We start from the raw sequence: 25,111 nt of genomic DNA on the forward strand, positions 1-25,111 counted from the left end.
GATGGTTGTTTGGTGGGTTGATAGACTGTAGGGTCAGTTGATTAGTTGGCTGGCTGATGGGTTGATTGACTGGTTGATTGGTTGGTTAGTTGAATAGATTGTATGGTAAGATGGTTGGTGGGTTATTAAATTGGTTGGTCAGTTGGTTGGTTAGTTGATTGGGTGGGTTAATTCACTGATTAGTTGGTAAGTTGTTTGATTAGATGGTGGGCTGGAAGGTGGGTTGGTTGATTGTTGGTTGGTGGTGGGTGGATGGGCTTATTGATTGGTTGGTCAGATGGTTGATGGGTTATTTGACTGGTGGGTCAGTTGGTTAGTGGGTTCATAGAGTAGTTGGTTGAATAGTTGGTCAGTTCATTGGTTGTTTGGTTAGTTGATTGATTTGATTACATGATAGAATTCTTATCCACGATCATTTTATATCAGACTTTTATGCCTGAGGCTGTTTTTATTGTCAAACCAAAGTTAATTCAATATGATAATCATTTGCATTCTGATTGCTGTTGACATTCACAGTGGCTTTACACCATACACACTATGCAGTTCATGAAAGTAGGAATAGTGCATAATGTTGTGAATGTTGTATAAACCGTTTGATTGAGTGAGTCCTGTTGCAGTGGGGTTGGTGGATATAAATATGCAGATGTGCGTCTCTCACATGAGGCTCTGCCTGAAATGAGCAGGACACTGGGGCTCCTCGTCTTTCTGAGGGTCCGTCAGCTCGATCGGGGTCACCAGGCCCATATCATCACCCTGATCAATCAGCCCTGTCATCATTGTCTGCCAAAAAAACAACAACAACAGCAATGATTAAACACGTCATAATGCATTCACACTGAATTTAGTAGGTTGTCAAACACACATATGACCTGTATTAATAAAGATATCAGCCTAATGTTTAACCTACTTGAGCAGAAATTATAAAAACAAACATGGATGTTGTCAAGATTCTTGCTCTGGAAATCCTAATATTCCTGATCATTTGTTATTTTCTCTCTTCTGTTTGATGTGTTATAACTTTTGTCAGTCTACAGTACTCTGAATGTTTCTTTCATATCTTTTTTCTGATTCTGCACAGCCCAAAACAAGACAATAGATGATCAATTTTATCAGCCATAATCAACAAAACATGCATGTTTCGTTTGATTGCATCGTTTAATAGAAATAATCATAATAATAATAATAATAAAAAACAAAATATGCAAGTTTCGTTTGGTTGCACTGTTTAATAGTCATTTAAAAATGGCAAAATTTGCAAGTTTCTTTAAGTTGCACTGTTTATGAATAATACTAATAATCTACTAAATAAGCCAGTTTCATTTGGCTGCATTATTTATTATTGATAATAATCCACAAAGTATGCAAGTTTCATTTGACTGTATTGATTAATTATAATAATAAACAAAATATGCCAATAAGGTTCATTCAGTGGCACTGTTTACATTCTGTGCTTCCAACATGGCAGATTCGTGATGCATCATGAAAATACTCCATAAATTTCCTATAAGTATATATTCACCCATAAACACATCAAATGCACCCTAGATATTCAGCTTAGACTGAGTTAAAGACATACTGTAAAACACACCATTATGATTATCCACAAAAAGCTCAGATTTCCCCCGCAAACACACAGAAATGCAGCATTAGGTTACACACACACACACACACACACACACACACACACACACACACACACACACACACACACACACACACACACACACACACACACACACACACACACACACACACACACACAGCGACTGAAGGCTGACCTAGAAAAGTGAAAGGGTGTATTGTGTTGAGCAGCTCAGAAGTGCCAGCATCTAAACACACTCATGTGGGCAGATCGCATTAGTCCAACCAGCCGCATGTGAGAAAGAGCCAATGCTTTAAAAAAAGCAGAAACACTGAATAAAACAGAATGTGTGTGTTCGTGTTTAACTGTGTGTAAGCAAATGTTCATCAGACACAGAGCGGAGCATCGGTTACGATTCAAAGCAGCAGATTTCCTTACAGTAACTCAAGCCTGCGGGAATTATCATTAACGCTCTTCATGAAGCCATCGTCACAAAAGCAGAGACGGCTCATTTTTCACTTTGGGAAAAAGAGAGTTTTGAAACATCCGCATTCACCCCGAGGCATCAGCTGTGTTTCCATTTAAAGATGAACATTAGATTAGAACACAATCATTACTTCTTAATAAACGTCCACTTATATTGCTGAGAGAAGTGGAGTTTGCAGCACTGTCCCAACCGACCAACCAACCATCCAATTGAGCAACCAACCAACCCAAACCAACCAACCCAAATCAACTAAGCAACCCAAAACAACCAATTAACCATCCAATCAACCAACTCAAACCAACCAATCAACCAATCCAAACAAACCAACCAACCAATCCAAACCAACCAAATAATCAACCAAACCAAAACAACCAACCAACCAACCAGCAAATCCAAACCAAACCAACCAACCAACCAACTAATTAACCAATCCAAACCCAACCAAACCAACCAACCAACTAATTAACCAATCCAAACCCAACCAAACCAACCAACCAACTAACCAACTAATCAACCAATCAAAACCAAGCCAAACAAATACAACCAACTAACCAATCCAAACAAAAACAACCACCCAACCAACCAATTCAAACCAACCAACCAACTAATCAACCAATCCAAACCCAACGAAACCAAAACAACCAACTAACCATCCAATCAACCAACTCAAACCAACCAACCGACCAATCCAAACCAACCGACCAACTAACCAATGCAATCCAAACCAACCAACCAAACCAAACCAAACCAAACCAAACCAACCAAACCAAACCAAACCAAACCAACCAACCAACCCAATCCAAACCAACCAACCAACTAACCAATCCAAACCATCCAACCAACGAACCAACTAACCAATCCAAACCAAACCAACCAACCAACCAACCAACCAACCAACCAACCAACTAACTAACTAACTAACTAACTAACTAACTAACTAACTAACTAACTAACTAACTAACTAACTAACTAACCAATCCAAACAAAAACAACCACCCAACCAACCAATTCAAACCAACCAACCAACTAATCAACCAATCCAAACCCAACGAAACCAAAACAACCAACTAACCATCCAATCAACCAACTCAAACCAACCAACCGACCAATCCAAACCAACCGACCAACTAACCAATCCAATCCAAACCAACCAACCAAACCAAACCAAACCAAACCAAACCAACCAAACCAAACCAAACCAAACCAACCAACCAACCAATCCAATCCAAACCAACCAACCAACTAACCAATCCAAACCATCCAACCAACGAACCAACTAACCAATCCAAACCAAACCAACCAACCAACCAACCAACTAACTAACTAACTAACTAACTAACTAACTAACTAACTAACTAACTAACTAACTAACTAACTAACTAACTAACTAACTAACTAACTAACTAACTAACTAACTATCTAACTAACTAACCAATCCAAACCAAACCAAACCAAACCAAACCAAACAACCACTTATCCAATCAACCAACCCAGACCAACCACCATGCAGTGGCTTTTGGAGACGGGAGCGCAGACAGATGCTCAAGACAGTTCAGGAGGGAATCATGACAGAAGGATTATACTGAAGCACTGTGATGACGGAGGCCTGAGGCTTTTACAATCAGCACAACAACATTTCATATCTGCAACAATGAAGAGCTGGAAACCAACATCAATGACACAAAGACCCTCACACACACACACACATGTACATCTGATCAGCATCTGAGAAAACTCCAACACATCACATCACATCAGAGTTTACACGTATTTGTATATTTCTACTGAACGTTCTTCAGATGTTTCTCCGTGTCCTCTTATGGAAATGTGCCATACAGGAGCAAGCTGGAGGCCTTTCAGATGTGAAAACACTCAGGCAAGTGATAACAGCACACACACACACACACACACGCACACAGCTGACTAAATAGCTGGTCAACCAAGTCACATCTGGGAGAGAGTGACTGAGAGAGAGAACAAGCTGATAACAAGCACTAAATATAGAGGTGTGACTGACCACACACACACACACACACACACACACTCCAAGACATCTAACAGACAGTCGCACACACATACACACACTCAGAAATGTCTAACACATATCTCTTTCCCTCTTTGAGATGTCTAACACGCACACTCAGTGAGACGTCTGACTGACACACACACACACACACTTATTCATAGACACACTCAGAGAAACATTACAAGGCACTGGATGGATGGATAAATGGATGGATGGATGGATGGATGAATGGATAAATGGATGGATGGATGGATGAATGAATGGATAGATGGATGGATAAATGGATGGATAGATATATGGATGGATGAATGGATACATGGATGAATGGATAGATGGATGGATGAATATATGGATGGATGGATCTATTTATGAAAGGATATAAGGGTAAATGGGTGAATAGATAAAGGGATGGATGGATGGATGGATAAAGGGCTGGATAAAGGCATGTATGGACACTGAGCTTCTCCACACAAGCGGTCACTATCACACCTGTAAATCCTCCTCCTCCTCCTCCTGCTGACCTCCTCCTGACCTCACTTTTAGTTTTATTCAAATTCAGCTCTTCTGGAAAGTGAAAGTGCTGCGATCACAGACTCGCCTTAGCTGATTTCCTGAACCGCTGCTCAGACGGCTATCACGAAGCTAAAATACGTCCAAATGGTCTAAGATTTACTCCCAAACTATTTACATAGCAACATCTCTTTAATCAAAACACTTCTAGTCATCAGAGAGAAGCAGTGGTTCATAAGAAATGAGTATTTCAAAGCCAATGCAAGTAAGATTCTCTGATATATAACAAAACAAGTCAGAAAAACGATCATGACTGCAAAACACACTCATATAAACCAATTATCATTATCCCTATAATGGTATATATGCAATTTCCGTATGACAGAAAGACGTGATCACTGAAATTAATCTTATGTGCCAAGCATTTGTGTGTTGCGTACACGTTGTTTATCCAAATGTGACCAATCTTATATATTATTTAGTTTGTTTCCTTCATTTCTGATTGATTTTATGCACATTTGTGTTATATAATCTCTCATTTATCCGTTGTTTATGTAATGTCCAGCGCTTTGGCAACACTTAAGTCAAGCCAATAAATTAAATCTATTTATTAGCTTCATTGGCTATTTATTGCAATAAAAGCTAACATTTACAAACAGGTCATGAATAAATAATTTCCATAACAACACAAAGACATCAAACTAAAAATAACACGCCAGATAAAAACCTAAACCAGTCTTTTAAGATTCACATTTGAGAATAGTTCTCGTTTAATTGGTCTCAAAGCATTTAAAATAGGGCTTTGTAAAGCATTTCGGATGTTATCACAGTACTGTCATTTTGAAGCAAGACGTTGAATTACAAATGAAATTTAGAGGACGTTGTCAGCATTTATATTGATGCTATAATTTCACAACGTTTTACACAACATCAGCGTGCTGACCTGCAGTTTCTGCATTGTTTAGAGCACTGTTTGTGTGTCTCCATGCGAGATATTGAGAATGATATTTAGTGTATTGTTATATGATTGATGGAGCTTACAGCGTGGCATTATGTTGCCATCTCACCCAGGGTTGCCAAGTCCTCACTTTTCCTACAGAATTGTACTACAGTAATGGTTCCACTTTATATTAGGGGCCTTAACTAATCTACACTTACACTGAAATTACTAATGTCTTACAATGTACTTATCGAGTAAATCTTACGTGCAATTACATGCATTTTACCATCGTGCTTTTAAATCTTTAAATGCTCTCATCTCTGTGATGTCGTAAACACCATGTAGCTCTTTGGTTCCTCTTATGTGATTTGACGTTTTGAGCATGCTGTTTTTGCCCATTACCTGGTGACAATCAGTGCAGCGAAGAAACGGCAACATGACGACAACAAATAGTAAGGCTAAAAGGAAATGTCTGTTTCTAACGTTTTGGAAGCAGACATTTACGTGGGAACGACACGACAAAAAATGAAGTGATGTTTTGCACAATTTTGTCAGTTTGACAAGTCAGCCACCTTATGTTAAATAATTTCAAACTGCAATAAAATACCACCACATTTTCCATACTGCTCTTTTTGTGTGCATAACACTTTGAATTTTTCTCTTTAAACATTTATTAACATGTTTTAGGCACTGAAATTTTAGATTCACTGACATTACTTTATTTTAGACACATTATTTAAAATATGTGGCTAAAAAGAGCTATTAACTTCTCTTTTTTATTTTAATTTTTTTGGTGAGGCCAGTAAAAGTTTTGGCAGGGCAAGTAAAAAAACCACGGGCCTGGTCGGATCAGTAGAGAAGTAAAAACACAAATGAAATCTTAGGAATATCTCATTTATTTTACGAATTTTACGTATATAATACAAATTCTCCCAAATAATGTTAGTTAAATGTGTAATAATTATAATAATAGCATCATATAAGCAATTATCGTGAGTTTTAGCATTAAATAATGTCTGCATGATGTTTAATAAAGAATGTCAAGCTTCAGTATTGATGAAAACATCAGAATTGTGTTGCTTTTAGATGAAAACACTGCAAACGTGGCAAAGAGTTTCAATACTAAATGAAAAACACAGACTCTAGTGCTCGTATATCCACTAAAACATCATCCAGAACATCTTTCCTCTCCTACATATGTCAGAAAATCTCAGAGAAAATCCTAAGTGTTGAACCCTGTATCTTCATAATTAGTATTACAAACACTGTTTATATTCTTTAATCAGAAAAAGAACCCTGTAAAATGCAAAAATCAGTCAGATATTGCATGAGTTTATTATTGGGAATAGCAAAATAAACATCATCAGTTTTTCTTTTATGCCAAAAATCAGTAAGTAAAAGCTTCTTTAATCCAAATATTGTCCAATCCTAACAAGTCATCCATTAATGACGAGCTCATTTCCTCAGCTGTCAGGTTAATAAAGAACATGCATAATCATCAGCTTTAACGCGTGTCACTTATGACTCACATAAAGTAAAGTAAAATGCATATTTAATGAATGGGAGTGGCTTAGTTTGACTGCCCACTGTGCTTGTTCGGTTGCAAAAACCTGGCAACCCTGATGCCACCTGCACGTACAGCATGACTAAACAGCGAGCAGACATGCAAACCGCCAGAAGGTGGACATCTGGGCACGAAGCGCACTAGAAGGATGTCAGAAGTTCAGAAGCAGAAATAATGCAAATGTAAGAAAATCTCCACGGCTGACAAGTTCTGCGTCCTGACGTGATTAACAGCAGACTCTAGTGTCTGTATAACTCTACATGAGCTGGCATTTACAACCCAAGCAGAATAGAGGCTGATGAGACGGCTGGAGGAGGAGGTCTGAAAGACGCATTCAGAGGACATCTGCTGGAAAAATGACTGCAATTAATGCTGCTGAATGTCTCTGGGAGATTTTAAGATCTCAAGAGCAGATCGAGAAAAATGAGCAGACATACTGTGATTTTTTAAAATAAAGCTGGGGGTTAATTCCACGCTGGCGACTTCTGAAATAGAGATTAAGCCGAGGGGAAATGAATGAATTAGTGAATGAATGAATGAATGAATGAATGAGTTAAAGTAACACATTAGGTAAAAAATATTAAGTAATAACATTTGAGTTACTTTAAAAATGTTATGCAATCTTGTTCAGACAGGAAGTTATGGATGAAACTGAAGTTAAGCAAGCCTGGGTGAATGAATTAGGGTTGGAGACAGGCCCATTGCTATACCCCATTTCCTGGAGCACGTGCTCCAGTAAAAATCGCCAGTGCCCTAGTAAATGTTTTGAGATCCGATTTACTTTAAATGCAAGTGTATTTGTTAAGAGAGGTAACCCCAGAATATAAAAGACGTTATTCTCTATGTGCAACTGAACCAACGCTGGTGAAAGCAATGTAGTTTAATCAAAAAGCAAACTGAGCATGTGCGCAGAAACAAACAACACCTGCGCGCTTCACACACTGCTCCTGCTTGATGCGCTGCTCTGCCCGGTTGTGAATTTGCATGCCGAAAAAATAGCCGCGCTGCTCACGCATTGTAAAACCGGCGTAACAGTCTCACGCAGTGAGTTTTGCAAGTGGACAAAACAAAGTTTAAATAATATGCGGGTTATTTTATTTAGACTAAGCATGCCTCCTGGAAGATCTTTTTGTGAGAAGCAAAAAAAAAGGGCTGATCAGGGAGGTAAGATTTAATAAACCTAATTCTCAGCCATGAGTCACGTCTAAAACAACACACAACAGATAATTCTATAAAACATTTTTTATCTTTCGAATAGAACTTCATTATAATGAAATTCATATTTTTCAATTCAGTTTCTTCAATTATCTTAGCATCACTCCAGTTGAGTGTTTAGATAGTTTTCCAGTTACATTTAGGCCATGTCCACACTAATGCATTTTCATTTGAAAACACATATTTTTGTCTCCGTTTTGCCCTTCCATCCACACTGAGACGGGTTTTTAGGAAACAAAAACGTATCTTTTTGAAAACGCTCTCCAAAGTGGATAAATTTGAAAACGCCTTTTTCGTGTCGTAGTGTAGACTGTGAAAATGGAGTCTTTCGAAAACGATGACGCGTTTTTTGTCATGTGACACTCAGTCATGTTACTAATTCGTTTACTTTATTTTCTTTGTGATGATGATTTTAGTGATGTCGTCCTTACTGTGAGGGTAAGCAGCGTCATCAGCAGGATACTGTTCTTTAAAGCGCTCCAGTATATCGGCGTATTTGTATTGGCACGTCTCCCAGTCTACATTTCCACTCTCTTTTGCAACTTTGTATTCATGTGTTACTCGAAGCAGCAACTCTACTTCATTGTCAGTCAATTTAAAAAACTCTGTGATTTTCCTTGACATTTTGCCGCAACATTTCAAAGAGCCGGAAAGAAAATAAACGTCAGCCGGAAATGACACGTGACGAAGCGTCTTACGTTTCACGTATGCGCAGTACAGGTTGAAAGCATTGGTAGTCGTTTCAGTGTGGATGACAAAGTTTTGGAAAACGAATAGAAACGACAGTGTGGACGTGAAGCGTTTTTAGAGGAAAACTCCGTTTTCAAATTTATCCGGATTAGTGTAGACATGGCCTTAGGATTAATTTTTGTTATTTATTTAGAATAATAATTTTATAATAAAAATAATACTGTTACAACACAGTTGAAGTCAGAATTATTAGCCCCCCTATTTTTTTTTTTTTTCTTAATTTCGGATTAACAGAGCAGTTTTCTCATTTCTTATAACTGGTTTATTTATTTTCTCTTTGTCATGATGACAGTAAATAATATTAGACTAGATATTCTTCAAGACACTTCTATACAGCTTAAAGAGACATTTAAAGGCTTCACTAGGGTAATTAGGGTAACTAGGCAGGTTAGGGGAATTAGGCAAGTTATTGTATAACAGTGGTTTGTTCTGTAGACTATCCAAAATAAATATAGCTTAAGGGGGCTAATAATATTGACCTTAAAATGGTGTTTAAAAAATTTAAAACTGCTTTTATTCTAGCCGAAATAAAACAAATCAGACTTTCTCCAGAAAATAAAATATTATCAAACACACTGTGAAAATATCCTTGCTTTGTTTGACATAATTTTAGTAATATTTAAAAAGGAAAACCAATTTCAACAAGGGGGGGGGGGGTAATTCTGACTTCAACTGTATATTTATATATATGCAATAAATGCGATAAACGATATTATTGTCATTTTAAAACCATTTTATGCCACTCATCTTTATATAAAGCCAGAATAACAATATAATATCATCACAATGCACGCGCACTCTTCTAAAGAACACATCATCTTTCATTCTCAATAACTAATTTAATAATAGTCATTTTAATAATGAGGAATCAGAATGTGAAACGCATATCCCTAATAAATAATAATAAATGCTAACAATAACGTGCAACATAAAGAGTAACAGAGGATGTAATATCTACTTCCAGATCTATATTCAGCTGTCAGACACCCAGGAGAATACTATAGTAATGTACAGTAAATACTGCAGTGTTTTATTAACCATACTGCACTGACAGCTCCAATAGAGAGAGATGTTGCACAATCAGCAAATGTGGCTAGAATTGGTTTGTATGTATGGCCGATAGATATTGCATCACCAAACATGATTGAGCTCATGTGCATGTGTTGTGCGATAAATCTGTATATTGATTATTATGACAGGCCTAAGAACAAAAAACGCAACTCAAAAGTAACGTAACGCATTACTATAATAAGTAATCAAGTAATGCAACTTACTTTATTGGGGAGTAACTCAATATTGTAATGCATTACTTTCATAAGTAACTTTCCCCAACACTGCTGACTAATATAATAGGAGAAACAAATACTCTGCAAGTCAATGGTTACTCGTTTGCTCAGCTGAATGAAACTCATAAAGGTTTGCAAGCATCTGACTGCGAGTAAATGATGAATGCCTTTTTATTTCAGGCTGGATTGTGCCTTTGACATGCCCAGTACATTTCCAATAGCATTTATACACATGCATCTGTTTCTCAACACAAACACACGCATGACATTTGCTTTCGCAATTGGAGCCAAGCAATACTGTTTGACTTCCAATATAAACAGAAGCCGAGGCGACCGCAAAACCACTTACTTCACATTCACGGCAACAGAGTGTTTCACTTCAGACAAACAGCAGATCATATTCAGAGCACCATTCATCTATTGTCTAATGCAATCAAATCTGATTTTAATAGACTCTAATTATAGCCGTCAAACACAAAGAGGGTTTGTGTTTACATGTGGAAAGCTCGGAGGTCAGCGATTGTCAAAAGCGCTCACTGTGGAAACCCGCGACCACGTCACAGGAAAAAATGGACAGACCGGCCTTTTCTGTTCAAGGTTGTGTGACTTATGACAAAACAAACAGCGTTACAGTCAAAGCAAAGGGCTGGGTGTATTTTAAAAGAACAGACAACACGAGAGTTTGTTTGATGTAGATATGAGCCCATATTCAGAGATGCAATAGGAGTGTGGGAAAATATCCAAAGGGATTTACCTTAAAATACATACGTTTGCAGACACAAAATACTGCTGAATGGCATTAGATTACAGATTAGGAATAATAAAACTAATAAAACCTTAGGAATATCTCATATATTATAAGAATTATACGTATATTATACGAATTCTGTTAAATAATGTTAGTTAAATGTCTAATAATAGCATCATATAAGCAGTTATCGTTTGTTTTAGCATTAAATAATGTCTGTATGTGGTTTAATAATGAATGTCAAGCTTCAGTATTGATGTAAACATCAGAATTGTGTTGCTTTTAGATGAAAACACTGCAAAAGTAGCTAAGAGTTTTGCTAATAAACGAACAACACGGACTCTAGTGCTCGTATATCCACTAAAACATCATACAGAACATCTATCCAGTCCTACATATGTCAGAATAAGGATATTTACTTGTTTTATTTATCTGTTATGCTTGATGACAATGAAGCAACATTTCACCCATTTTAGACCTTTTATGTTCACTGAAACATTACTATAGACACTTTATCTATGCACATATAATCACTTTTGTAGATGTGACTCGATGCAGACACTACATATTTGACCCAAATATGACTATATTGCAACAATGGTATCACAACAGCACTTTCCAAAGGGATATACCTTAAAATACACAATTTCATAAACACAAAACACTGCTGAATGACATTAGTGTACAGTTTAGAAGTAAAAAACTAATTAAATCTTAGGAATATCTCTTTTTTTTTTTACGAATTTTACGTATATCATACAAATTCTCCCAAATAAAGTTAGTTAAATGTGTAATAATTATAATAATAGCATCATATAGGCAATTATCGTGTGTTTTAGCATTAAATTATGTCTGCATGATGTTTAATAAAGAATGTCAAGCTTCAGTATTGATGTAAACATCAGAATTGTGTTGCTTTTAGATGAAAACACTGCAAACGTGGCAAAGAGTCTCAATACTAAACGAACAACACGGACTCTAGTGCTCGTATATCCACTAAAACATCATCCAGAACATCTGTCCACTTCTAAATATCTCAGAATATCTAATTGACTTGTTTTATTTATCTGTTATGCTTGATGACAATGAAGCAACATTTCACCCATTTTAGACCTTTTATGTTTACTGAAACATTACTATAGACACTTTATGGCATGCTGTATGCCATCTATGCACATATAATCACTTTTGTAGATGTAACTCGATGCAGACACTACATATTTGACACAAATACGACTATATTTACAACAATGGTATCACAACAGCACTTTCCTAATGGATTTACCTTAAAATGCATAATTTTACAGACATAAAATACTGCTAAATGGCATTAGATTACAGATTAGAAATAAAAAAACAAATAAAACCTTAAAATATCTCATATATTATAAGAATTATATGTATATTACACAAGTTCTGCCAAATAATGTTAGTTAAATATCTACTAATAGCATCATAAGCAGTTATCGTGTGTTTAGTATTAAATAATGTCTGTATGTGGTTTAATAAAGAATGTCAAGCTTCAGTATTGATGTAAACATCAGAATTGTGTTGCTTTTAGATGAAAACACTGCAAACGTGGCAAAGAGTTTCAATACTAAATGAACAACACGGACTCTAGTGCTCGTATATCCACTAAAACATCCTCTTTCTACTGCTAAATATGCAATAATATGAGTGTAAACAGCAGTGCGGTGTGCTGAAATACAGTATATGGACGCGGACATTACTGTACATCGCGTTTCTTACCTTCAAACTGATCTCCAGTCCGTCATTTCACAGCAAACACAGCTGATGCGGTTCTCCATCAGGTCCGCTAGTACATTCACATCGGATTATCGCAAATTAGCATCATAAATGATCATAAAACCCGAGAGTTGCTGCTCCTCAAGGGCACGAGAGCTGATCATCACCGTTCAACGGGAAATTCAGCGGACCGGTTGCGACTTGTTGCTCCGCCGTGGTGTAGCAGAGGGGCGTAACATGTGTTAGGCTCCGCCCCTTCACCGTTGCTGCTGCTGCTGCAGAGAAGGGATACAGCTGCGGCCGGAAGTTAACGAGAATTATTTATATTATTTATTAAATTATTCGTTAAATGTATTTTATTAACATCAATCCTTCTCTTATCCTACATCAAACCATCACAGTAATGTAAAAACATTAATTATACCGAGTACTATTTATATTAATAAATACATTAACGATTATATTGTATTTTATTAACGTCTACCCCTAGGGTTCCCTAATCCAACCCTCATAGTAATGTAAAAACAGTTTTCATGTCGAGAACTGTTTATATTATTTAATAAATAGCCCATTAAATTGTATTTTATTAACGTATACCTTAACCAATCTTCACAACAATGCAAAAAACAGTAATTATACCGATAATTGTTCACATTATTTATTAAATTAGCTATTTAATTGTATTTTATTAACGCCTTCCCCTACTCCAACTCTATCCTCGACCCTCACAGTAATATAAAAACAGTTATTATACATATTATTTATTAAATTACCCCTTAAATTGTATTTTATGAACGCATACCCAATTCTTACACTAAACCCAACCCTCACAGTAATGTAAAAATATTAATTATTGATGTATAGTGTCATACAAATTATATTGATGTGAGTGTCCGCAGCTGTATCCCTTCAGCACTTTACCGCTGCAGAGCTTTATAAAGCACGTGGACGGATGTACCTGCGAAGGCCTTGTGTAACTGTACTCCCCACTTCCGTTCTGCCCTTTCACATCAGCTGTAAATGAAGGTCAACAGAACTGCACAGAGATTGCTCTCATCCTTCTATTAGCTTCTCATATATGGGTGATGTTCCTCCATCACTGTGTAAAAATGAGTAAACCATTTGCATTAGCCAGTAAATGTAGGTAATACACGTACAGGCCATTTTATTAGGTACAACTGTCCAGCTGCTCGCCGACGCAAATGTCAATCAGATGGCAGCAGCTCACTGCATTTAGGCATGTAGACATGATCAAGAGGATCTGCTGCAGTTCAAAGCGAGCATCAGAATGGGGAAGAAAGGGGATTTAAGTGACTTTGAACGTGGCATGGTTGTTGCTACCGGACGGGCTTCTCTGAGTATTTCAGAAACTGCTGATCTACTGGGATTTTCACGCACAACCATCTCTACCCAGCAAACATGCCAGTGTGGGCCCACTGTGGGTAAGTGTGGGTTTACTGTGGGACAGTGTGGGCAAGACAATCCCACAGAAAAACACATGTGGGCCCCATGTGGGGTAGCCCATGCAGGCCCCTAAAATATTTTCCCCTTTGGGACCCACATGGGGTTTCTGTGGGCAAGCCCACAGTGGGCTTGCCCAAAGAAAAACCCATGTGGGCCCCAATGGGTCAGCCCATGTGGGGCCCAATGGATTTTGCCCTTTGGGGCCCCAACTTGTATTTCGTGGGTAAATAAGTTAAATTTTATTTAGCTTGCATATAAAAGGTACAATAAATCATTTTCATTTTTGTCAAAATAGTGTGAAGGACAAAAACTGCCTTGCTGCTGAGAGAAAATCATCCAGAAATTATAGTTTTATATATAATCTTGATCACATATGATCACAGTGTGGACCCTATGTGGGTAAGTGTGGGTTTACTGTGGGACAGTGTGGGCAGGACAATCCAACAGAAAAACACATGTGGCTCCCATGTGGGGTAGCCAGTTGAGCCACCCAAAATATGTTTATGTTCATTGTCCACTTTTTTAGACAATTTTGACACCAAAAGTGTTTAAAAAGTGTCCTTAAGTGTGAAAAAAAAAATCATAACTGGAGCAATTATTTTCTTGGGGAAAGTGTGACACCCTGAAGGGTTAGTCACACGTTTATATGTATGTTTTTCTTATAAGTATTTATAATAAAATCTTCTTCTCTTTGTTAATTTTCTTCATGATTCATCTAAAGCTGTATTTATATGAAATATCATGAGTGGAGAGTGGGTGGGACCGGGATGGTTTGTTTACAGGGTTGCTATGGTAACGGTGAACCGCAAGAGTGTCATTACTAGAGCGCCTTGATTTTGAACAACAACGCAGCCGTCTCATCTTTTAGGTGGGTAACGTTAAATCCTATCACAAAATCGATGAAATGTTAAGATAACATGTTACTCAAGTGTGTTTACAAGTTTAGTGAGGTAACGTGCAGTTAAAGAGTTAATTAGTAGCGAAGATTGTATCTGTTTGCTGGCATTGTATCAAAACGGCAGTTAGCGGCCGGTTGTGTTATATGATAACTGCAAAGTTAACTAAAAGGCTCCACCACGCTGAAATCCTTTGTAAATGTTATGTTTTTGTATTCAAGTTGTTAAAACGATATTAATATCACTTTCGATTGTATAAATACACTTTTGGTTTAAGACGAGGGTTACAACGACTGTTACAGAGTTGTTTATGTTTGGATTACACAGAGCTGTCCCAGAGATGCTGACTAACGTTAGCCTAGCAACTGCTAGAAGGGCTCTGACCAGATAAAAAGATCATGCTGATCTGCAAAGCATTTAAAGGTAGAGTATGTAATGTTTCTATATTGTAACCCTCTGTAACAGGAGATAAAAATGAAATCTGAAGGAAAATTACTAGTCATGTACAGTAAGAACAGTAGAAACAGTTAAGTAAGTAACATTTATTTGTCCACAAATTTTTAAAGACTGAAACACTTTTCATTATCCTGGAGTCTTTTTACAACCCCAGGGGCTTTGTAACAACTACAAATAATAATATAAGTTTTTAACTTTATTTATAATGTTGGTCAATTTGTCTAATTTTAAAGCCTGCCAAGCACATCTTTTTCATAATCATAATATTTTTGGTCTGAGTATTAACAATTTAGAAACAGAAACAACCCTTAAAAGAAAATCTAATCTCAGATTCAATAGATGTGATATACGTTATGTATTAACTACTAGTATAATTGTAAGTGTACTACTTGAAAATTACACAATGACATTTTTCATCTGTACAGCAAGTGGTTATAAATACTTGTAAATATTTAGTTTCTGTACTCTATTCTATGCTCAGAACTTGAATATTGCACTTAACCGTTACAACTGCACACACAGTAATAGATACGCATACACACACACAGACACACACACACGCACGCACACACACACACACACACACACACACACACACACACACACTTCCTTGAGGTACAAAGTGAGTAAACTTTCACCAAACCACTATAGTTTTATTCTGCTGTATACTGAATATACTCCATACTTTCTTAATTATAGTTTAAAATGAACATACTAATAGTATACTTGATAATACATTTTTTTTGTAAGAGTACATGGACCCTTTTCACAAAAAAGGTTATGATGTGTTGATGGTGATCAGCATCTTAAATCTTTAGTTCTTTTTCATTTTAGATTTTTAAAAAAATATGTACACTTCTAAAGCTATACTTTGTATTATGTCATCTGTGCGTCAAATTACAAAAAAAAAAAAAAAAAAAAGATTGCTTGTGTCAGGTGTTTCTAATGCAGTGCCTATGGGCAGAACAGTAAATTGGACGTTGTTCTCTCCTCTGGTTGCCATTATCAGTCACACACTATTATTATTATTTTATTTATTTATTTATTGTTTTTTTCTGAAAGTATTGATAACACCATCATTTGGTTTTTCTTTGGTTATTGGAGCAAAATAAAATGCAAACATTTTGTTGTATTCTGCCATTAGTATGATGACTTCTGCTACTAAACAACCCAGAATTGTGAAAAGGGTCCATCGAACCTAAATAACACATTGATTTTAACATTTGAATTTCAATTGTTTTATTTCTCAGACACTGTCACAAAAATCAGCAAAGGAACAGCTTGCCAAGTAGAAGCAACAATAAAATCATGGTTAAGAAAGTCAAGAGACAGAGATGGTGGGCGCCAAGGAAGGGCCAAAACTCAGAAAGGACTTACTTTTAATGACATTTTTTGGAGTTAAAAATGGCTTTTTCTTTTCTGTGTTTATTCATGTTTGATTTTGTATTAAATATAATTCTGTTTCAATATCATACAGTTGTTCATTTTTTTTGTTATTAAACTCTGTAAATAAACAATTACTAACATGACCCAGTTTATTGTCAAGTAAAACTGTTCTGAGAATGCATTGTATAATGGTTTTCTGTATGTACAAAGTAGAACCAGACTCAGTGACTCAGACAGGATCATTGCGAGCAGCCCACTGTGGGCCCAATGGTGTGGGTTGACTGTGGGACCCAGACTGTGGGGCCCATGTGGGCAGCACACTGTGGGCCCAGATACCGGCGTGAAATGTGGGGCACGTGTGGGACCCACACTGTGGGGCAGGTGTGGGGCCCCTTTGAGACAGCCCAAAAGTGTGGGCTGACTGTGAGCTATCCCACACTAATCAGAGCGGGTTATCCCACAGTCAGCCCACACTTTTGGGCTGTCTCAAAGTGGGCCCACACATGCCCCACACTTCATGCCACTGTGGGCCCAGATACCGGGGTGAAATGTGGGGCACGTGTGGGCCCCCTTTGGGACAGCCCAAAAGTGTGGGCTGACTGTGGGATAACCCGCTCTGATTAGTGTGGAATAGCCCACAGTCAGCCCACACTTTTGGGCTGTCCCAAAGGGGGCCCACACCTGCCCCACAGTGTGGGTCCCACACGTGCCCCACATTTCACGCCGGTATCTGGGCCCACAGTGTGCTGCCCACATGGGCCCCTTATGGGCCCCAAAGTAGCATGTTTGCTGGGTAGGGTTTACGGAGAATGCTCCGACAAAGAGGAAATATCCAGTGAGCGGCAGTTCTGTGGGCGCAATTGCCTTGTTGATGGTCAGAGGAGAATGGCCAGACTGGTTCCAGCTGATAGAAAGGCAACAGTAACTCAAATAAGCACTCGCTACAACCGAGCTCTGCAGAAGAGCATCTCTGAACACACAACACGGCCAACCTTGAGGCGGATGGGCTACAGCAGCAGAAGAGCACACCGGGTGCCGCTCCTGTCAGCTAAGAACAGGAAACTGAGGCTACAATTCACACAGACTCACCAAAACTGGACAATAGAAGATTTGAGAAACGTTGCTGCTCTGATGAGTCTCCATTTCTGCTGACACATTCAGATGCTCGGCTCACAATTTGGCCTCAACAACATGAAAGCATGGATCATCCTGCCTTGTATCAGCGGTTCAGGCTGGTGGTGGTGGTGTAATGGTGTGGGGGAGATTTTCTTTGGGTCCATTAGTACCAATTGAGCATCAACGCCACAGCCTACCTGAGTATTGCTGCTGACCATGTCCATCCCTTTATGAGCACAGTGTCTCCATCTTCTGATGGCTACTTCCAGCAGGATAACGCAGCATGTCATAAAGCTCAATCATCTCAGACTGCTGAACATGACGATGAGTTCACTGTACTCAAATGGCCTCCACAGTCACCAGAGCTCAATCCAATAGAGCAGCTTTGGGATGTGGTGGAACGGGAGATTGGCATCATGGATGTGCAGCCGACAAATCTGCAGCAACTGTGTGATGCTATCATGTCAATATGGAGCAAAATCTCTGAGGAATATTTCCAGTAGCTTGCTGAATCTCTGCCAGCAAGGATTAAAGCAGTTCTGAAGGCAAAAAGGGTCCAACATGGTACTAGTAAGGTGTACCTAATAAAGTGTCCGCTGAACGTATATTTAGGTGTAACAAATACTGTAGATTTTCTTTTACTATAGTAAACTGTAGTGTTTTGTAGTATACTATACCTAATAGTTATTAGAATAGTTATAGTATCCAATAAATAATTTTTTATTACTATAGTTGTCGTGTTACTACAGCCATGGGAATCTTTTTGGCTTGAGACTTCAGCTCTCATTCTCTTCCATTGATTTTTACATGTTAAAAACAGCTTGTTATGCTGCTTGATGTTGCAAACTGATATTATTCTCCTTTGTATAGTGATGAACACAGTTGTTTGTAGGGTAAATAGTTTGACCATTTTCTGCCTGTTATTATTTATAGTCTCATGTGCAGCTCAGCTGATTAGGAAGTTCTAAAACATTCTCAAAAACAAGCGCATTTGAGTATAAAGTCAATAGTATATTTAAAAATAATACAGTATTTAGCTACTATAAATGACTTTAGTATGCTTTTCCATTTAGAATATAGCATTATAGTAAACAAATGTGCCATTCATTTATACATGAGCAACTTTCATAAATCACCTTTGCATATTTTTGCGAGGTAATCTGAATGTAGCCTGTATTTGAGATGCACAGCAGCTCTTGTGGGCTTCATACAGTGGGCTGTTTGTGTTTGGCACATTGCGCGTTCACAGGGACTGTGGGTGAGCGCGCGCATGGAATTTTAATCGCGCACGTGCCTCGCATACAAAGACATCACGAGGGCTTAAGAAGGTCTCGCACACACTCTTTTTGGGTTGACGGTGTTTATTACTAAATACAGGTTACATATCGTGCAGAATACATGATTGTGGCTTTGAATTGGGCTATTAAACACACTTATTTTCAGGTGAAACCATCGGATTCATCTTGCATTCGGTCCGTCTTCATGCGCTCATGCGGGTTTCCATGGCAACTGTAGAATTCTCAAGCGCACGCGGCTTCTCATTCCCGCGCTTGTCACCTGATGGCGCGAAAAAGCACTTCAAAAGTACCTGAGAGGTGTTAAACTGCTCTTCAAGAAATACAGCTTTCTCATTTTAAGTGCTAAGTGTTTACAATATTATCTGGGTTCGTGACGAACTTTTCCAGAGGTTTCTTCCCATTCACACAGTTGCTAAATGTGCTTCCGGAGCTTGGTCAAAATATGTGGTATTTAATTTCCCCAACTTTTCAATCGTGATCGTCATAACAAATTAGCACGAGTATGAAATATACATAAGTAGTTGGGTTATAAGGATTTTCATATTATGGAGAGATTATTTGTACCAGCAAAATAGCAATCAATGCGCAATAAAAGAGTCCAACCCGGTACTAAATATGTGTACCTAATAAAGTCGCCGCTGAGTGTATATTAAGGTGTAATAAACTAATAAATACTGTAGCTTTTCTTTTACTATAGTAAACTGTGATGTTTTAGTATACTAGACCCAATAGTTATTATAATAGTTATAGTATTCAATAATTAGTTTCTTATTTCTATAGTTTTTGTTACACTACAGCCATTGGAATCTTTTTGGCCTTTCAATCTTGATCATTATAACAAATTAGCACGAGTATGAAACAGAAGTAGTTGGGTTATAAGGATTTCATATTATGGAGAGATTATTTGTGAAAGCAAAATAGCAATCAATGTGCAATTGTCCAATATAGCCACGTTTTCATTTGTTAACTATTAAATATGGCGGCTATTTACACACTCAAGCATCTGCTGTCATGATTTCTGATGTCAATTATTTGTTAAGTTGTTTTTGGTTAAAGTGTATGCAGTATTGATTGTTATGTCGATGCTGTTTCACAAGAAAAATGTCAGACTTGTCTGATAATAAAGTGTATATTAATACATTTAAAATAAATCAGTTTAGTTCCAAATATTAGTCAGATTTACAATTGGGCAAAAACATAGCGAAAGTTGGTGAAAGATCTCCCTCTGTTGGTCAAAGCCTGTAAATACAACTCCAGTAATCAATTTGATCAATTGTCGAAGTTTTATTATTTTGTTATGGTGAAAAATGGAAAATTTTCTCATGACTTAAATGCTTTCAGATTTGCCTGGATTCATGAATATAACTATATTATACATTAATACAACGATAATAATAACTATAATAAATCTTCAACAGTTTTTGCATTATGCAGGCTGGTCATATGGCAGCTTTGTATATAGTTACTGGAATTACCTAATACCAAATACAGCATCAAAAACAACAACAACAACAACAACATATCAGTGATTTTAAAATAGCATAAATGAAAATCATGCTTGCATTTTACCCAAACCAACTAACTTCGTGCTTTTATATTATAAATAGTGTTCGATTTTAGTTGTCACTTTTAAAATCACAAACATTTGTTTTTATTCGCAATTAATAATGCTCATAATCTCTACCCCATAAACCTCTAGGGACTTAGACAAAATCTTGAGAAACCTTCCACTGACCTGAAATGTTTTATTAAACATATTTATTTAATCATTGATCGTAAGATAACTCAGCTTGAGTTCACTCTTTCTGAAAATAAGACACAGATTAACAGGAGTGATTGTCTCATAAAAAGATTTATTTTCTGCCTAAATGTACAAAGGCAAGTTACAGTTTGTATAAAAAAATGTAGCAATTTACACTTTACACGAGAGATCCCCAGGAAGAGAGAGTGGGACAGAGGCAGCGAGGAAAGGTAGCATAAAAGAAATGGATCCAAGCGCAGAAATGAAGAGATGTAAACATCTTTCTTTCAAGTACCGATGACTGACACACGGAGATGCTGCTGCGCTCTACGAATCTTGAGTGGGCGGGGCTTAATTTGCAGGATGTGTTGGGGGAGGGGCTAATAATACGAACAGATAACTGAAAAACAAAACCGAAATCTCCCTCTTCTCTTCCCGTGAGGACTGCACAGGGCAGGCTATATATTAGCACCGTCTGAGACAAACGTCAACCAATGTTTGAACTGTTAAAACAAAAACCGGCCGTTTCACCTTTCTACGAACTAGAAAAAACAACAGCAACAACAACAAAAAAATAGAAGAACCCTCGAAAAATAAATTAAAACAATCAAGCGCTTTATCCTCAACAATTCTGAATCAAGTCACCAGACAGCACAGGTTTACTGCCGCAAAGACAACTAAAAGTGAAGTTATTACTATATATAAAAATGCGAACTCTCTCGTATTAGCGCGAGCCTTTTTCGAGGCTGATCTGAGACCAGTAGCTCTTTAGCTGATCTAAAATCAGAAGGTTTTCAATCACCACAGAGAGATTAAAGACTAAACTAAATCAATGTGCAATTAGGCCTCGTTAGCATTAGTTCAAATTAGACGAAGGGACGGTGGAGGCTTCGAAATTAACGTCAAATTAAAAATCTAGAAAAATATTAGTTGCATATGCTGAACATTTCTGGCTATACTCAATATGGAGATGAAAACTGCCATGTAAAACATCGGGAAAAAAGCTTAACGCATTGCGTTATGTAATGTCGTCTTCCCTGTGTCGTCCAATAATCGAGTATGAACGCGCCAGGATGATTTCGAAGGCTCACATTTCAATAATGCTCTCCTGAGAGTTTCAGATTCGCACAATAACTGCATGACGTTGAACTGGACCCAAAAAAGCAAACTCCAAATAGGCCAGGCATGTCCAAACTCGGTCCTGGAACGCCTGTGTCCTGCGAAGTTTAGTTCCAACCCCAATCAGACACAAACAAGCTAGCTAATTAAGCTAGGCATTCTAGAAACATCCTTGCAGGTGTGTTGAGGCAAGTTGGAGCAAAAATCTGCAGGACACCAGCCCTCCAGGACTGAGTTTGGACACCCCTGATAGGCCATCGCTTCATTATCTATAGTCTCCAAGCAGACTCCCTACTGAAATATGAACTTATGCTTCTTTTTTGGAGGAGATGTTTGATTAAAATCGCCTTTATTTCAGTGAACGCAACACAAAAACAAACAGATGTGCTTTTAAATGCTCTCCAAGCAGCGTGGGACTGACGTGACGTTGAAGAGGAGGGGTAGAAAAAGTAGTTAAAAAACAAACAAAACGTCCAATATAAAGCCGTACACCAGCTAAACGTTGATATTATGTCAACAATGGTAGAAAAAAGGCTAACAGACGAAATAAACAAAACAAAGAGAGATAGTAAGAAAATCCGATAGCATCCAACAACCTTTTTTAAAATAATTCCTTTGTACAATATATACAGAAAGCACATAGTGAGGGAGAAAAGGAAGGACGCCTGCACGTGTTGCATTGCTCTGTTTGGGTTAATGCTGAGTGCTGGATCAAACCATGCAGAGAAGTGGGGGTCCGGCTTCTTCGGTTGGGGCTCTGCGAGTCTTTAAAGAAGTCTGGATCGACGCTTCTTTTGGGGTTTTCCATCTCAGATCGCTCTAAGCCTTCAAGGTTTGCTTTGTTTTGAGATTGGCAAGCAGCATATTGAAGTATCCGTGTGTGAAAATTCAGTTCGTGACCAGACAGTTCAGTAGAGTCTGGTAACTCCATTGGCAAACACACACACACACACTTACACATATAAATGTGTCCCAAACGACCATCTTATAGGATTGCGTCCAATCTGGAAGCCACAGTTTCTGCATTGTGGGGCGCTCCATCAGACATGGATAATCCAAAATCGGTCAAAAATCACAGAGGAGTCGTCGTTGCCTATTCGAGAACAAAACATGGGAGTGGCGATTTGCGGTTTATCATTCATAAATGAAAAACAAAAGGAGCATGAAGGAAATCCAAGGAATTCCTCACTTTAGTTTCGGAAATGGGCTCATTTTACAGCTCTCCTGGAGGTGAAGTTGAGTATTTTAACATATTTAGCTGACTTCTGGGTCTTGCTGGAGAACTTTTAGCTTAGCTTAGCATAAAGCATTGAATCGGATTAGACCATTAGCATCTCACTCAAAACAATGACCAAAGAGCTTGGATTATTGTCCTATTTAAAGCTTGACTCTTCTGTAGTCACATCATGTACGAAGATAAACAGAAAATTTATAGTTTTAGTCTACTTTGTTGGTTGATATGGATAGGAAGTAAAATAATAATAAAATAAAATCTTAATCTGGCGTAATAATCAAAGAACTTTGCTGCCGTACCATGTCTAAAGCAGCTCAATGATATTATATAGTGCCTGAATATAAATATTAGTAATAATATCATAAATACCAAGACTATTTTCAGGTGCTGTGTAATATTGCATTGCTTAAGCCATGGTACAGCATTAAAGTTCCTTATTTATTGAACGAGAGTTCAGTTTCTTGTCATAATTACCTAAAAAGGAGCAACTTTCCATTGTTCATCAGTCTTAATACACAATGCAACTACAAAAGAGTCAAGCTTTATATGATCGTAACTCTTTAGTCATTTTTGAGTGAGATGCTAATGGTCTAATCCAATTCAATGATCTATGCTAAGCTAAGCTAAAAGTGCTCCTGTGAGACCCATAGATTGACTGAATGGATTAAACATTCAACAAGGAGCTGTAAAATGTGCCTATTTTCCAAAAACTCTAGACGTTTAGACAGGGAAGTGCGTTTAAAAAAGCCTGTTGAACTGTCGACGGCTTCGCAACAGTAAATAAAAGACGAACTGCACTGCCCTGAATGAACCGAGTGAGGAAATCAAACCTTTTCCACTTGCATAGAGTCCACAGAGGCTGTGTATGAATTATATCACGCAGGAATTCTAAAAACAGTAATCCTCTCGAGCAGCAGTCCGCTTCGCTCAAGCTTTAAACTCAACGTAGTGACTTCCAGAACGTTCATCTGAGATTCCACACACTATGCAGGTCCGCGTTCATCCGGGGAGCGAGGTGTAGATCTCTGCCGTATCTCCGCTCTCCTGAAGATGATGCCAGCAGCACAGGGAGCGAGGATGTGCGAAGTGTAGATGGAGGCTGTACACTTTCCCCTTCTCTGACGCCGGTGGTCAAAGATGCAGGGAAAAAAATAGCGTAAATAAACCCAGCACATCATTGAACTGATGGCAGAAGCTCCCCAACCGCGTCCTCATGTGAACCAGTCACACGTCTGCAGAAAAGCGCTCACGTCTCCCTGCAGGAGGAAGGAGAGAGTTTAAGATGAACTGTCATAAATAGTGTTGGGTAAGTCAGAGCAAAGACACTAGTGTTCAGCTTAAAGTGACATGTAAAGGCTTCACTAGGGTAATTAGGGTAAAGTTAGGGCAATTAGGCATTGTATAACAGTGGTTTGTTCTGGAGACAATCCAACACTAGTATTGCTGAAGGGGGCTAATAATATTGACCTTACAATGGGTGTCTGAACTCTTCATATGCTGCTTTATATGTGACTAAACAGCCATGGTCGTCAGTATAAAGAAGCCTT

General features: G+C 37.9%; 3 protein-coding genes and 1 long non-coding RNA gene across 6 annotated transcripts in view; 1 reads left to right on the plus strand and 3 right to left on the minus strand.

Annotated features, from left to right (window-relative positions):
* The window catches only part of gramd2ab (GRAM domain containing 2Ab), a 32,460-nt gene extending 19,422 nt beyond the window's left edge, over positions 1 to 13,038 (minus strand). The window contains exons 1-2 of the mRNA XM_073942620.1: positions 12,858 to 13,038; positions 659 to 780 (exon numbers count right to left, since the gene is read on the minus strand). Of these exons, the coding sequence (XP_073798721.1) occupies positions 659 to 777 (119 nt within the window). The 5' untranslated portion in view covers positions 778 to 780; positions 12,858 to 13,038. The remainder of the gene's footprint in view (positions 1 to 658; positions 781 to 12,857) is intronic.
* The window catches only part of twf1a (twinfilin actin-binding protein 1a), a 606,573-nt gene that overhangs the window by 490,363 nt on the left and 91,099 nt on the right, over positions 1 to 25,111 (minus strand). The window lies entirely within an intron of this gene.
* LOC101884862 (uncharacterized) lies at positions 15,119 to 17,850 on the plus strand. Its single transcript, XR_012400146.1, has 4 exons — positions 15,119 to 15,186; positions 15,542 to 15,637; positions 16,921 to 17,265; positions 17,438 to 17,850. It is a non-coding gene; the product is annotated as an uncharacterized lncRNA (long non-coding RNA).
* Positions 21,304 to 25,111, minus strand: part of znf609a (zinc finger protein 609a) — a 180,762-nt gene continuing 176,954 nt past the window's right edge. For all 3 annotated transcript variants that reach the window (XM_005174213.5, XM_068217423.2, XM_005174214.5), the window contains one exon: positions 21,304 to 24,820. The gene's annotated coding sequence lies outside the window, so the exon portion shown is untranslated. The remainder of the gene's footprint in view (positions 24,821 to 25,111) is intronic.

Source organism: Danio rerio, chromosome 25 (genome assembly GCF_049306965.1).
Source record: "Danio rerio strain Tuebingen ecotype United States chromosome 25, GRCz12tu, whole genome shotgun sequence".
Classification (NCBI taxonomy): domain Eukaryota; kingdom Metazoa; phylum Chordata; class Actinopteri; order Cypriniformes; family Danionidae; genus Danio; species Danio rerio.